The sequence below is a fragment of the Trachymyrmex cornetzi genome, unplaced genomic scaffold (genome assembly GCF_001594075.2).
Source record: "Trachymyrmex cornetzi isolate Tcor2-1 unplaced genomic scaffold, Tcor1.1 scaffold147, whole genome shotgun sequence".
In the NCBI taxonomy this organism is placed as follows: Eukaryota; Metazoa; Arthropoda; class Insecta; order Hymenoptera; family Formicidae; genus Trachymyrmex; species Trachymyrmex cornetzi.
The window spans coordinates 1,568,068-1,582,123 of NW_017296059.1; the positions used below are offsets into that span (position 1 = coordinate 1,568,068).

General features: G+C 39.6%; 1 protein-coding gene and 1 long non-coding RNA gene across 3 annotated transcripts; both read left to right on the top strand.

Annotated features, from left to right (window-relative positions):
• The first annotated feature begins 6 nt into the window (after nt 1-6).
• FBXO11 (F-box protein 11) lies at nt 7-9,376 on the top strand. 2 transcript variants are annotated; one of them, XM_018502290.1, is made up of 9 exons: nt 7-168; nt 321-571; nt 5,035-5,340; nt 5,723-6,514; nt 6,931-7,783; nt 7,872-8,092; nt 8,512-8,730; nt 8,808-9,015; nt 9,111-9,376. In XM_018502290.1, the coding sequence occupies exons 1-9, from the start codon at nt 29-31 to the stop codon at nt 9,238-9,240; spliced, it is 3,120 nt and encodes a 1,039-aa protein (XP_018357792.1). In that variant the 5' UTR covers nt 7-28; the 3' UTR covers nt 9,241-9,376. The 2 variants fall into 2 exon arrangements, with proteins under 2 accessions (XP_018357792.1, XP_018357793.1); XM_018502291.1 differs by lacking the exons at nt 7-168; nt 321-571 and adding an exon at nt 1,614-1,794.
• Nucleotides 9,377-11,647: 2,271 nt separating this feature from the next.
• On the top strand, nt 11,648-13,188 carry LOC108757638 (uncharacterized). Its single transcript, XR_001939911.1, has 2 exons — nt 11,648-12,951; nt 13,026-13,188. It is a non-coding gene; the product is annotated as an uncharacterized LOC108757638 (long non-coding RNA).
• Nucleotides 13,189-14,056: the final 868 nt, after the last annotated feature.

The following is a 14,056-nucleotide window of genomic DNA, read 5'->3' on the forward strand; positions in this document are numbered from 1 at the left end:
AGACTCGACGGTGTGTGGTGTGAGTCGAATGGGGGGTGGGGGGTGGACGACGGCACTGGCAGTACTGGCACGCACTCGCACTCGCGGGGCAGAAACTTGTCCGATTGGCGGCTGCCCTCTGGGCCAGTCGGCGAGCAGAGACCAAGAAGATGGCCGCCGTGCACGGTGGTAATGTCGCTATTGTGTAGTGCATCCTAAGCTTTTGGCAGCTTTTCTGCCGTGGGCAGCGTCCGCCGAACACGGTACCGCGGCGGCTGCCCTACTACCGGGGACGGGGGAAGGGTACCGCCGAATATCATCCTCGCGACGTATCCTCGTAGTAGTCGGCAAGTGCGACGAATCGCGATAGACAGAAGCGGAACAGGAGAGGCAGACGGCAGCGACGGAGGAGGAGGAGGAGAAGGAGGTGGAGGAAGAGGAGGACAACGACGGCAACGAGGACGGACACGAGGACGACCGCCGAGGGCCGCCGACGACACGAAGATGCCGAGCGCGTCGTTTTCGTCGTCGCGCAGCTACGTGCGGAGGTCGCGTCGGAAAAACGGAAACAGGATCCCCTTGCCGAGAACGGGTAAGCCGAGTGAGCGTGCGAGCGAGCGAGCGAGCGAGCGAGCGCAACGGAGAAAGAGCGAGTGAGAGCTGGAGTGAACGAAGAGGGACGGACCGAGGGAGCGAGCGAGAGCGAGGAGACGAGACAAAGACGGCTTTTCCGTGCCGTCGCCGTCACCGTCGAACCTCTCTCCTCCAGGTTCCAGGACTCGTCTCCGCTCCGTCTCTTCCTCGCTTCGTCTCGTCGAGACTCCACGCCTTTGTTCCCTGGGAACTACGTATCCACGCGGGGGCACGCGCCGCGTTTCCTGCTCGCCCTCGCTTCGATATCCGCCCATTTCTCCACAGCTTCTTCTTTCTCCGGCCTCGCTTCTATCCACCCACGATTCTCCCCCGGTTTCTTTCCTTCCGTCCCCCCTGATGACAGCCTCGCTTGGAACAGCGGACTTTGGAAAGGTGTGCTGAAAGAGGTGACCTCAAACCTGTGTCCAGTGAAAAGGGGGAAAAAAAAAGATTGCTTTCGGGACTAAATTTAGTGTTGTAGTCTGATATATAGGGAACAGTCTGTTCTAAATATTCACGAGCCGCTGCATGTATTTCATGTTTAGCTGCTTCGAGTATACGCTCTATGCGTTTGCAGCTGAGGTTAGGTAGCGTAGAATGTGCGCAATGTTAAAACTGTCAATCGGAGTACTCTCTCGCTCGCAGTTGCAACGACAAAGGAGCAACGTAGTTAACATCGGAACATCGGATGACAGTCGCGTGTTTAACTGTCAAATCGTACCCCGATCATTCGTGCTCCGGAATTTGCGCTCCCCCTCCTACCCTTCTTGTCTGTGAATCGCTTTTCGGATTTACGAGCAATTTCCGATTGGCAGCTACTAACGGCCATATTGCTTTTCGGTATTTGTGAATAATTTCTGATTGGCGGCTGCGCGTCCACGGGAACGCGATACAGTTCGTGGACCGAGAGAAGGTTGCAACACTTTCTTTTTCTCTTCTTTTTTTCTGCCGATGAGTTGCGGAACGCAGCGTCTCTCTCGCCGTCGCGCGCTGCCGTCCGGGTAAACAATGGTGAACGAACGACTAATCGAACCGCCGCATCCTGTTCAGCGGGTTTAGCCTTGAATGAGAGCGCGAATCGGCGAATTCGTAAAATTGCAAACACCGTCAAATCGCAAATTCGAAGATGCAATTTTGAAACGATGACGAGAGGAAGCGTCGCGTGCTCGCCGACTGGAAACGGTGGGTGATCACCGTTGCAATAATATGTAGGGCCGAGTGTCTCCAGGCTATAATATAATAAGGGTTGAACGACCCCACGGTGGATCGAGGGTTTACGACCCTTAGTGTAATGCAATATTGCGATGAAATAAAGTCGCCCGCTCCGTTGGAGAACGTTTGCTTTTGTGTGCCTCGTGCAGAAACGGTACCATACGTCCTACAGGCCGATCGTATCGATTCGCGATCTCCACTTCGCGATCAATCCGCCGGAATGTTGGCTCTGTAGTCGCCCTCTCTCTCTCCCCTTCTTTCTTTTCCCTTCGTTCTTTTTCTTCTTTTTCTTCTCTCTCTCTCTCTCTCTCTCTCTCTCCCCCTCCTCGTTTCCGAATCGCCAGCGATCCAGCTGGAACGCGGCGCAGCTTGCGAGATGCACGTCGATCGGTGCCGAATTTTCCGGTCCGAGAGAGAGGGAGAGCGGTCGAGGATGAAACGGAGAGAGGAGGAGAGTAGAAGCGGGAGAACAGACGGAGGCAAAATGGGAGGACGAGTAAGCGAATATTCTTGGGACCATTGAAGCTGTGACGTCCAAATATTCCGAGAGATTCGGTTGTCGTTTAGCGCGATTATTGGCACGCACGATGATACTTGAGATTCTTATTGTTAGAAAGACACAAAACAATATATATTGAAAATTATGTTGAAAATTAATTGACTTTTACAGGACAGGAAAGTCACTGTAGTGGCGTTGAAACAGTTATCGTTTTTGAAGCAAGAAATGTAATGAAATAATGAATTATAATAAAACTTGAGGAAAAGCTGTAAGATTCTAAAAATAGACCTCTGTACTCTAAAGAGTGCTCTACACTGAGAAAAATTTTTATTTGAAAGCGCGACGAACCAGAAAATTCTAACTATATCACTCAGAATTTTGATTATCTCTCAACTAGAATTATAATAGATTCAATCATAAAGTTCTATTCATATCAATTAAAATTTTGATTATCTAAACTAGAATTATAATAGATTCAACCAGAAAATTTTGATTTGTTCATTTTCAACCAGAATTCCAGTTAATGCAACCAGACTCTTTTTACAGTGTAATTAAGCTCTAAAAGATGCTTTATTTAAACTCAAATATAATAAAATGACGTATATAGTCTGATATTGTTGATACAGATATTAGGACATTTATATTTGCTAAAGTGACAGATAAAAATAAAAATGATGTCATCCGATATAATCTCGCACTGGGAAAAATGTCTGATTGAATTAATCGGAATTCTCATTGCAAATTAGTGTGAATCAGAATTTTCTGGTTAAATCTGTACTCAAATTCTAATTCTTTAAATAACTGGAATTCTGATTAATATAATTAGACTCTTTTGGCTCGTCCATTTTCAACCATTTTTCTCCGCGCGGTTTAACAGGTGCTCGAGAATCTTCTACGATCGTTGGAGTTACATCGTCCACGGTTTGTCGAAAGACAAGACACTTAAAGGAGTTTTTTTACAGGAGAAGAAAAAGAGTGAAGGAGAAAGAGAAAGAAAGAGAGAGGAAAGGACTCGATGTCTGTTACGCGGTATCGATGCGTTTTGAGTGACGAATTACCGGTGCTCCACTTTCGCGAGAGGACTCGGCATGACCCGGAAACGTGATCAAGAGTATCGTCGGCCCCCAGAAATCGGCGTGTCTCGGTGGATCCCACACGAGCAGCGCCCTCCCGTTTGCTGCGTGTAATCGCCGCGTGTGCCAGCAACCAGCTAGAAAGTGAAACGTCAAGGCGCTGTTTACGGAACGGAACCGAATGAAGCCATGCGCGATGACGATTCGATGTCCGTTGAGTACGCGAAAACGATTCGAAAATGAATGGAGATAGATCGTAGTGCCGAACCTTAACCATCAATGAACTTCTGTCGACAGGCATAAATCTCTGTCTCGCGATAATGGAGATCGGTTGATAGACGAAAGCCTATCGTGTGTGCTCACGTAATTCGTAGTAATCGTAGACGTGTTATTGGGAAAGATACAACACGCGGTGTATCAATAGTTTATTGCACAATGCGCACTCTTCGATTTTGCGATATGTTCGACACATGCATAGTTGAAGATTTGTGTTAACTTTAACATATTTCACGTGTCCCAAACGATTCACTCAAATGCTCGCTCAAATGTTTATGTTAATTTAATACAAGATGAATATGTTAGAAAGTAACACAAATATTATATTTAAAAATTAAAACAAAAAAGGTAAAATTAACAATTTGTGAGCAAACTATAGACCTATAATATTTTTACAATTAACATTTATGATATGTTAAATTAAGATGTAGTTTATTCATTTATCTTAAAATTTACATTTAAAATCACATCATTTTTATGTGATTTATCCACTCATAAATTGCGTTACTCTGCAATATTGAATATGAAATCATATTACTAAAAAATGTTGAATATTAATTTCACTCAAATTATTTTATAATAACATAATCACGTTATTAAATTAACACTCGAATATATTAATAATTCAACACAAAATTTTAACTTGAGTGGACTATTTTCAACACAAATATAAAGTGGTTTTTACTGTGTGATGTAAGAATTATATTGTTATCATCATACTTATTTACGTCATAGTTTGACGTTAAAAAATTAAACCAGAAAACTCGTATGCACCATTTTCATTGTCCGTGATTTCGTCATTGCACATTGATGTGCAATGGGATTTGCATAATGTCAACAATTACATGGAAATACATGTAATCGTAACGTTGTTTTTTATTAACAGATTCTTCATGCGGGCTTGCGACATTATACACTTGACAATTTATGCCGTAGCATTTGTAAAACAAGGTCACTTTGTATCACCATGTAAATTTCTCTAATGGTCCCTGGCTTACTATAAATTACATGACAGATAGCAAATGTTTGCACATGCAGTTACAAATGCTTTTTGTTTATATTATCTATGATATACAATATGATAATTGTTATGATATATACAAGAGTGTAATATTATACAAGCTTATTTATGTTCGCGCAGAGAGAATGATAGAAAGAGAGAGAGAGAGGGAGGAGACTGCTTTCTATCCCTTAAATTCTAGAAATGTGCAAAAACAGACAAAAATAGAAACTTAAAACGGTCTCTTTCTTTTCAGGGAACTTTGAAAGATTTTATCTCCTTTGAGGTTTTTGGAAAAAGTGTTCGCTTCTATTTCTCTTTTTGTTTCCTTTTCTTCTAACAATTATGTTTTGTGTTCTTAGCCGAGCCATGCGATCTACCATGTCCAACGGCCAATCAGATCATTCCAGTAGTAGTTGGCGGTGGAGGCGGAGGAAGTGGTGCACGAGGCTCGTCCCCTAGTGTATCCGGAGTTGCTGCTCCCTCACCGTCACCTCAATCGCACTCGTCGCCATATGACCTGAGACGTAAAAGTCCACCGCATCCTGATCCGGCGCCTGGCACGAGTTCCGCTCTTCCGCCATCGGGTGGCATTGCTGCTACTTTTGGTTCATCGTCTTTACCGGCGAGGAAGCGACCAAGACGAACATGTTCGTTGTCCACAGATGGTACGTCTCAAGGCGATTATTAACTTTCAAAGAGTAGAATTAGAAACTGCTCCGTTGGAAAACGGAGGATTAATTTTTACGGGATGGAAAAGAAACAGGGTCATATTTTTAAGCAAAAAATACAATGAAATATACAATGATTTATAACGAATTTTATTTGAGGAATAGTTGTAAGATTTTAAAAATAGATCTTCGTCCTCTAAAGATTAACACATAATAGTGGATATATCATAAATATTTATTACCCAGTATGATATATACGCAACACAAAAATCTTAATAACTCATTTAACAATGCGCTCATTTCTTAATATATACCTTTAGAAATTCAACTCGAAGTCTGTTAAATCCTAATCGATTCAACTAACTTTTAATTTTTACAGGTATAAATACAAACACGGCAGCGCATTACCTCCAATATGAATTGCCCGATGAAGTGCTACTCACAATATTTAATTACCTAATGGAACAAGATCTTTGCCGTGTATCGCAAGTCTGCAAGCGATTCCAAGTAATTGCGAACGATACGGAATTATGGAAATCTCTGTACCAACAGGTCTACGAGTACGACCTGCCACTGTTTAATCCAGGGCCATGTAAATTTGAGTTTGTCTCACCGGACGAAACTGAGTATCAAAATCCATGGAAGGAAAGTTTTAGGCAGCTATATAGAGGCGTGCACGTGCGACCTGGCTTTCAAGACTTAAAGTTTAAGGGCCGTAATCTGCCGTACTTCAACACGGTTCAAGGCGCGTTGGATTACGTCGACGAGTACAGGAGCAACAGCGCATCGGCAAACAGCGGTGCTACAACTGCGGGCGGCCAAGGTTGTTGTAACAGCACTTCGCAAACCAGCGGGGAGGACACGTCGACGCAGCATTTAGTCTTTTTACACGCTGGCACATATAGAGGCGAATTCCTTGTGATCGACAGCGATGTAGCATTGATTGGTGCAGCGCCAGGAAATGTCGCGGAATCCGTTATTCTGGAACGAGAAAGCGAGTCAACGGTTATGTTTGTGGAAGGTGCAAAACGCGCTTATGCCGGGCATCTCACATTGAAATTTACACCCGACGTGACGAGTACGGTACCCCATCATAAACACTATTGTTTGGAAGTTGGCGAAAATTGCAGTCCCACTGTCGATCATTGTATCATCAGAAGCTCGAGCGTTGGTAAGTGTGCACTTAACACCTTTATAAATTGGACATACTACTGATTGAAATAGTTGAATAAAAATTTAGAACTTATAAATTTTGGAATTACCTCCATATAGAAAATATAAATAATATCTACATTTCTTATTTTATTCTCTTTCAATGTAGATTAACTTTAAAATCTCTGTTTAATTTACTCTTTATCCTTTTCTAATTCTTAGAACTAGAAAAAGATAAAAGGTAATTTAAACCAAAATTAGAATTAATCTACATTAGTAGAAACGGACATAATCTTTTAAAGGATAAAATGAATTATCTTTAAGTCTCATATCTATACTTTATTCAATATGCAATATAAATTTATATGTAGAAATATACAGTATACGCATATACAATGTTTGTGTGTAAATTGGCAATTTTATTAAAATTTCTAGTTGGTGCAGCGGTTTGTGTATCAGGCGTAGGTGCCAATCCATTAGTGAAGAATTGCGACATATCAGACTGTGAGAATGTTGGATTGTATGTGACTGATTACGCGCAAGGCACATATGAGGATAATGAGATCTCACGGAATGCTCTCGCTGGCATCTGGGTGAAGAATTACGCGAATCCCATCATGCGACGGAATCACATTCATCACGGTCGCGATGTAGGAATATTCACGTTCGATAATGGGCTTGGTTACTTTGAAGCCAACGATATTCACAACAATCGGATAGCAGGTTTTGAGGTAAAAGCTGGTGCTAATCCTACTGTTGTTCACTGTGAAATCCATCATGGTCAGACCGGAGGCATTTATGTGCACGAGAATGGTTTGGGACAATTCATCGATAACAAGATTCATTCAAACAATTTTGCTGGCGTATGGATCACGTCGAACTCTAACCCGACTATACGTCGAAATGAAATATACAATGGCCATCAAGGTGGAGTGTACATTTTCGGCGAGGGTAGAGGTTTGATCGAACACAACAACATTTACGGCAACGCACTAGCTGGTATACAAATTAGAACAAACTCGGATCCGATCGTCCGGCACAATAAAATACATCACGGCCAGCACGGCGGTATTTATGTGCACGAAAAAGGCCAAGGCTTAATAGAGGAAAACGAAGTATATGCCAATACTTTGGCAGGCGTATGGATCACAACGGGTTCGACACCGGTTTTAAGGCGAAATCGGATTCACAGTGGTAAACAGGTCGGCGTATATTTTTACGACAATGGCCATGGGAAATTGGAGGACAATGATATTTTCAATCACTTGTATTCAGGAGTACAAATAAGGTAATTTTCACTTCCGAAAGGATTGTAGGCTTAGATGCTTTGATGTATAGCGATAAGAAAATTGGCTGAATGCGTGTTTCTTCTGCAGGACTGGCAGTAATCCAGTCATACGTGGTAATAAGATATGGGGAGGACAAAACGGCGGAGTTCTAGTGTATAATAGTGGCTTAGGCTTACTCGAACAAAATGAGATTTTTGACAATGCAATGGCTGGCGTTTGGATTAAAACAGACAGCAATCCAACTCTTAAAAGAAACAAGATATTCGATGGACGAGACGGCGGAATTTGTATATTTAATGGAGGCAAAGGTAAAGCGTTTTTTCTTTTTAATTGTGAAATTTTGGCTTATGTATTATTAGTCAATGACTTTCTGATGAATAATCATATATCAAGCGACAAAGTTCTTTTAAATAATTTATAGTTTTGTTTTTGAAATTTAATCAAACATTCTATTTGTTTTTACCAACAAATTTGTGCCAACTAAAAAAAGTTTTAGTGCATATTGAAATACATTGCAAGTATTCGAACTTAGTCATTCCAATCTTAACTTAATCATCAATGATTTTTTATAGTAATTGTCTAAACTCTTTGGTGTGTCATAAAAAGTTATTACAATGAAAATTAATCATCATAATATGAGGATAATTCCATAATAATGGATAAAATTGAATAAATATATTTCATTGAGAAGTAGACAGAATCATGATTTTCGCGCTTCTCGATACAGGTATTTTGGAGGAGAATGACATATTTCGCAATGCGCAAGCGGGTGTGCTTATATCGACACAATCGCAACCGATCCTGAGGAGGAACCGGATTTTCGACGGGTTGGCGGCCGGTGTTGAAATAACTAACAACGCCACTGCTACCCTGGAATTCAATCAAATATTCAATAATCGATTTGGCGGTCTGTGTCTGGCGAGTGGGGTGCAACCGACGACTAGAGGTAAACAGTCGCTTCCAATAACTAATCGTCGGCGCTTTTAACGAAAAAGTATTGCATGCATTTATTTTTGTTTTTAGGCAATAAAATATTTAATAACCAAGACGCAGTGGAGAAAGCAGTTGGGAATGGCCAATGTTTATACAAAATCTCTTCGTACACCTCCTTCCCCATGCACGACTTCTATCGTTGTCAAACGTGTAACACGACGGATCGAAACGCGATATGCGTCAACTGTATAAAAACTTGTCACGCCGGTCACGATGTGGAATTCATCAGACATGATCGGTAAGTTTGCATGCTCGATTCCGTGCATTATTTAGGCGTGCTCGCCGTAAGTGAAATAATCGCTTAATGTAATCGTGTGCATTAATTATTTCTAGATTCTTTTGCGATTGCGGCGCCGGAACATTGAGCAATCAGTGTCAGCTGCAGGGTGAACCTACGCAAGACACGGATACGTTGTACGATAGTGCGGCGCCCATGGAATCGCATACACTTATGGTCAACTAGGAACTAACCTAAAATAATTTAAACAATCAAACAATGTTTAGAGCCGTAAGTCCAGTAATATTGCGAGCACGCGCAGTAAATTTATTGCCGAGTTCTTTATCATAATCTTTGATTTATATCGTTATTATATCATTGTTATACTTTAAAAAAATTCTATTTATTGCAATGATTTTATTTTTATTGTTAATATATGATATATTACGATATAATATGAATCATACAAACCACATAGTATGTATCAGTAATATTACTTCAACTGTAATGTGATATCTGATATTGTTATATATATATTTTTTTTTATCAAAATCACCATCTTTGTTGTTCATACATTATTTGCTTTAATTTTTACGTAAATATATTTCATTTTTATACAAACGTTTATTACATCACATTACGAATAATATAGAGATTTTTTACGAATTAATAATTTATCCACTAATTTAAGCACTTCTTAAGCAATTAATTAGATTGGTTATATTTTCTGAGGTTATTAAAATAACGATAGATGATGTAAATTCACTTATATTTTATTGCAAATGTTGTTTCTCTTTAATTGATTCTTGTTAAAGATTTTTAAAAGAAATGAAAAATTGTTTCTTTTTCTTTAAAGACAATAAAGAACTCGGCAATCTAATCGCCAAGAAGGTGATAGTAATAAAATAACAAAGAAAGCCCTCATATGTGTAAAACATACAGTATCGTATTAGGTATATTAAATTAATTTAAATGTGTAAACGAGGGAAACGCTAAGCTAATCATAAATCGAACTTTTCACGTGACTCTTTTTATTGAGGTTCTACAATCCCTAAAATCTTCATATAAACAAGAGAGTGCAGTGCTGTAAAAACGAAATGAAGAAGGAAGAGAAACATGTGTATACGCCATAATGACACTCGACGCCCCGTAATACGCTCTAATGTACTGCTTAAAACTTAACGAAAACCGCGATAACGTAGATAAGACGAATGTAAGTTCGCACAGTGTGAAACAATGTATCCGGAATGTAAATTGTGTATATCGAATGCGAAGCAGTAATAACGCTGAGGGCGAATAATACAGTCATATTATCTACTTTTGAGCAGAAACATCAATCTACAATGAAAGAACGTAAAGCATATAGATAAAATTTGCACTCGATTACTGATAAAAGGGGATTTAATCGTATCAGTGTATAAAAGGAACGCAAGCAGTGCGCGTCGTTGAGTGCCGCATTCGAAATTGCAAAACTGAAAATCTTGAATCTCACTTCACACAACAAAAAAAAAAGCAAAAGGACTGTAAACCAAGGGGTCACAGCACGTCACGATCATTTACGTATTATCAAGTGCAACTTCGTTGATCAATGATCTATCGAATCTATGCGGTACAAAACGAGAGGAGATGGAACGAAGAGGCTGGGAAACCAACAAGACGAAGATCTGCAAGACACACCGGAACGAATGTCTAAAATATGTGATATACAAAACTCACACAGGTGGAATAATCAAAATAAAAGTAAACGTGCTGCTAATTTTTCGACGTAAACATACCTCGTAATTAACGCGTAACAATTCCATTAATCGCGATGGTGAATTATGTGATGGTCCTAAGTTGCCCCCATACGGGCGAAGTGCATAATAAGGATGGGATAAATGTTGAAAACTAAATTTAAAACTTACGAAGGGAAGAGTGAGAAAGAAAAGAGTGCGTACACGCGGAAATGTACGACGGTGTATACCAGTGAAAAAAAAAACGAAAGGGATGAAAACGGAAGCAGTTAAGCGCTCGAAATAAAAGATGTACTGTCCGAGGAACAGTTTTTAAAAAGTCTCGAATTTTTCAGAGTAATCAGATTTTTTTAATTATTACGTTAGTGAGTAAAAGAAGTCTAATTACCTTATTGTAACATGTAATTTTTCCGGGAGCGGCGCGCGCGCTCCCGTGCGAGGAAAGGAAGCGCCTATTAGCGATATAATTTTAGACCGAAATCACCTTTATTTACGCAAATGGTATACATATATAGATAAGTAGAGAGGAGCGGACTGTCGTGAGGCGTTCATCATTGTGAGTTTTGTTCGGAATTTAACAATTCGTAATTCGTTACTCTATGTGTATATTCTGTGGTATTTTTTGTATGTCGTGTACGGCAAGGAGGCGCACGAAAATTGCCTTTCAGCTTACCGCGACTCAGGAGGATAATATATTATATAGATACATATGTGTGTATGTGTATCTATATATAAATACATATATATATATAAGTACTACATAGTTCACTACTCGAACAGTCTCATATGGAGTAAAAGATCCGGGTTCGTTCTCCGGATGACTATTCTGAATATACGACACTAAGAATTTTAAATAGAAAATAATAAATATGTATATGACATACGTCAAGTGTATGTATATAGCAGAGATATTTTATATATATACATTTAGTTACCTTGAGATTAAATTTATCTTTTGCAGACTTTGTTTGTCAGAGATATGTGTACATGAATATATATATATATATATATTCATATACGCAAAAACATATATGGTATGTATATATCTACAAATAGTACTGAATGGGAGAAGATATTAAGTGAAAGGCATTTTTCACGCAGCGTGTCGCATTAAATTTAAAGAAGGAAAAAAATAAGATGTATATCGAATCTTTTGGGTTCTTGAGTGATATATTGTATGATCTGTTGTTTTGTTTAATAATTGTTCGTTTGACGAAAGTTCGTAGATCCTTTTCTGTCTAACGTTTGAAGTGGAGGAATTGCAGAAGAATGCGGCGATGCAACGAGATTATAACGATATACGGTTCAATTATATTATGTATATTGCAGTTATGTGCCGGATGCGCACTCAGAAATCATTTCAATTTTCTTTTTTTTTCCATGTTCGAATTATCGGTCAGAGTTTACGCCGCTCTCTAAATTGGACGTGTGATCATAGAATTTTATTTGTCATTACTTATTAGATTGTGTAAATTATCGATTGAATTTAAACACTGGATGTTCTGCGTTATTCTTGGACCGAATCATTTTGTTGCGTATACATGATATATGTTGCAAAGATGTATGTATGTGTAAATACATTCTTTATTTTCTTTTTATTATCGAAGCAATCGAGACGGAATCGCGTGCGCAAGTGTACGCGGCCGCATTCTTCATCTCTCTTCCGAGGAAGGATGAAACGAAATTCTCGGAGGTATAAATTTATCATCGTCCGTGCGGAGCTATTTTTCCCTCCGAATACGCGAGGGGAGCATTTTTCTGCGATTTCTACCCTTTCACATATACAGTGAGAGAAGGAATTTGTCCGTCACAGCATAAACTGTCACTGCTGCTATTTATTCAGTGGTTCAACGAGACTTGCTTAAATCTACTAACATTAATATTATATTAATAATCATTTGTTGAATATTGTATACATTTTTTCGTTGAAATTCATTTAGTATTGCAGCAAGATGATCTGCGATACGATACGTTTCTGCGACAAACTCCAGAAATATCAGATGTTATTGACGCAGCAAAAGTGCCTCGAGAACATGATATAATTATTCCGCAATATCGTAATTAAAATGACAAAATCGCAGAAGGCTATTTATATCGAGCAGAATCGGCGTCTTCCTCGGCAAGTCTTTTCACTATCCGTAATATAACAACTAACGAAACTCACCGGCGACAGTGACAAATTCAGCCGTGTCGGCGATTTCTTTTTCTCCGTGCAGTTTCCCAAGTATGTATGTTGAGTAATGTTTCGAACACATTGTTTTTGCGCAGCAGCCGTGTATATATGTATGTACGTTGTAGGACGAGGCAGTAACCAAGCGGCGAGCGATTCGTGGACTCGTATAATAACTTCCCGACTGCTTCCACACTCCGCCTGCTCGAGCGTACGCGTTTTACGGCTTACACCCTCGTGACCTAAAACTCCAAAAAAAAAAGGGAAAAACGAGGAAAGAAAGGAGGAACACATACAGACACTCTAGACGCGAGAGATAGGTAAAAATAGGTTTGCACAAAAAACTTCCACACACATACACGCCCGCGCGCACACACAGACACACACACACACACACACACACGGTGGGTCGACGTGTTCATATTCGGCTGCGGTACGATTCCAGTGTTTCTCTGTTTCTAGTTGTTGAATGTATTAGAGATAAGACTCGATCACAGCAATAGAGCAAAACCCCATCCCTCCCACCCTTCCAGTTGTGTTTGTCATTTTCACAGTTCCGCGTGTAAGATCCGCTGACGCTAAATAGAGCTTTATCGCACGTTTCCCACCAAAGTGATTGTCGTTTCACGATATTGCGAAATCTTGAGAGTGAGAAGAGCGTATCTTGTGACAGAAAAGGAAAAGAAAGAAGAGAATGGAAAGTTGTTTGGTATCGTGACCGACAAGAGGGTTTCAGACGTAAACAAAAAACCCGACAAGTGCGATACAATGTAGCAATTACGTTGATTGTGCGTGCCGGATTGTTGAGCTAATCGGCTTAGTCGCGAGCAATGAATGCGCATTTCGCATCAAGTCTCGAAGTTTCAGAATGCTGTATGGTAAAAGCATCAACTGTTTGGACGCCGATTATCCTGAATACTGAATCTCTTGGACGATCGATATCCGCAAAAAAAATACTGGGAACAATTTTTACGTTATCTTCCTCATAGAAATGCTTTCTTTTTTTATATATTTTGTATTTATATGAAATATTTATATAAAAATTTATATGAATTTTTTTTATATTTATGTTATGATTTTTTTTACTTTTAATATCGTACCTTGTTTATGTTTTTCTCCACATGAAAATTTTATATGGATAATCGATAATGGTTATATA

What these genes read in the sequence shown, in the direction of transcription:
- FBXO11 (XM_018502290.1), top strand. Translation starts at nt 29, where the DNA reads ATGGGGGGTGGGGGGTGGACGACGGCACTGGCAGTACTGGCACGCACT. An exon ending in ATGTTCGTTGTCCACAGATG is followed by an intron (nt 5,341 to 5,722) that starts GTACGTCTCAAG and finishes TAATTTTTACAG; the next exon opens with GTATAAATACAAACACGGCA. An exon ending in CATCAGAAGCTCGAGCGTTG is followed by an intron (nt 6,515 to 6,930) that starts GTAAGTGTGCAC and finishes TAAAATTTCTAG; the next exon opens with TTGGTGCAGCGGTTTGTGTA.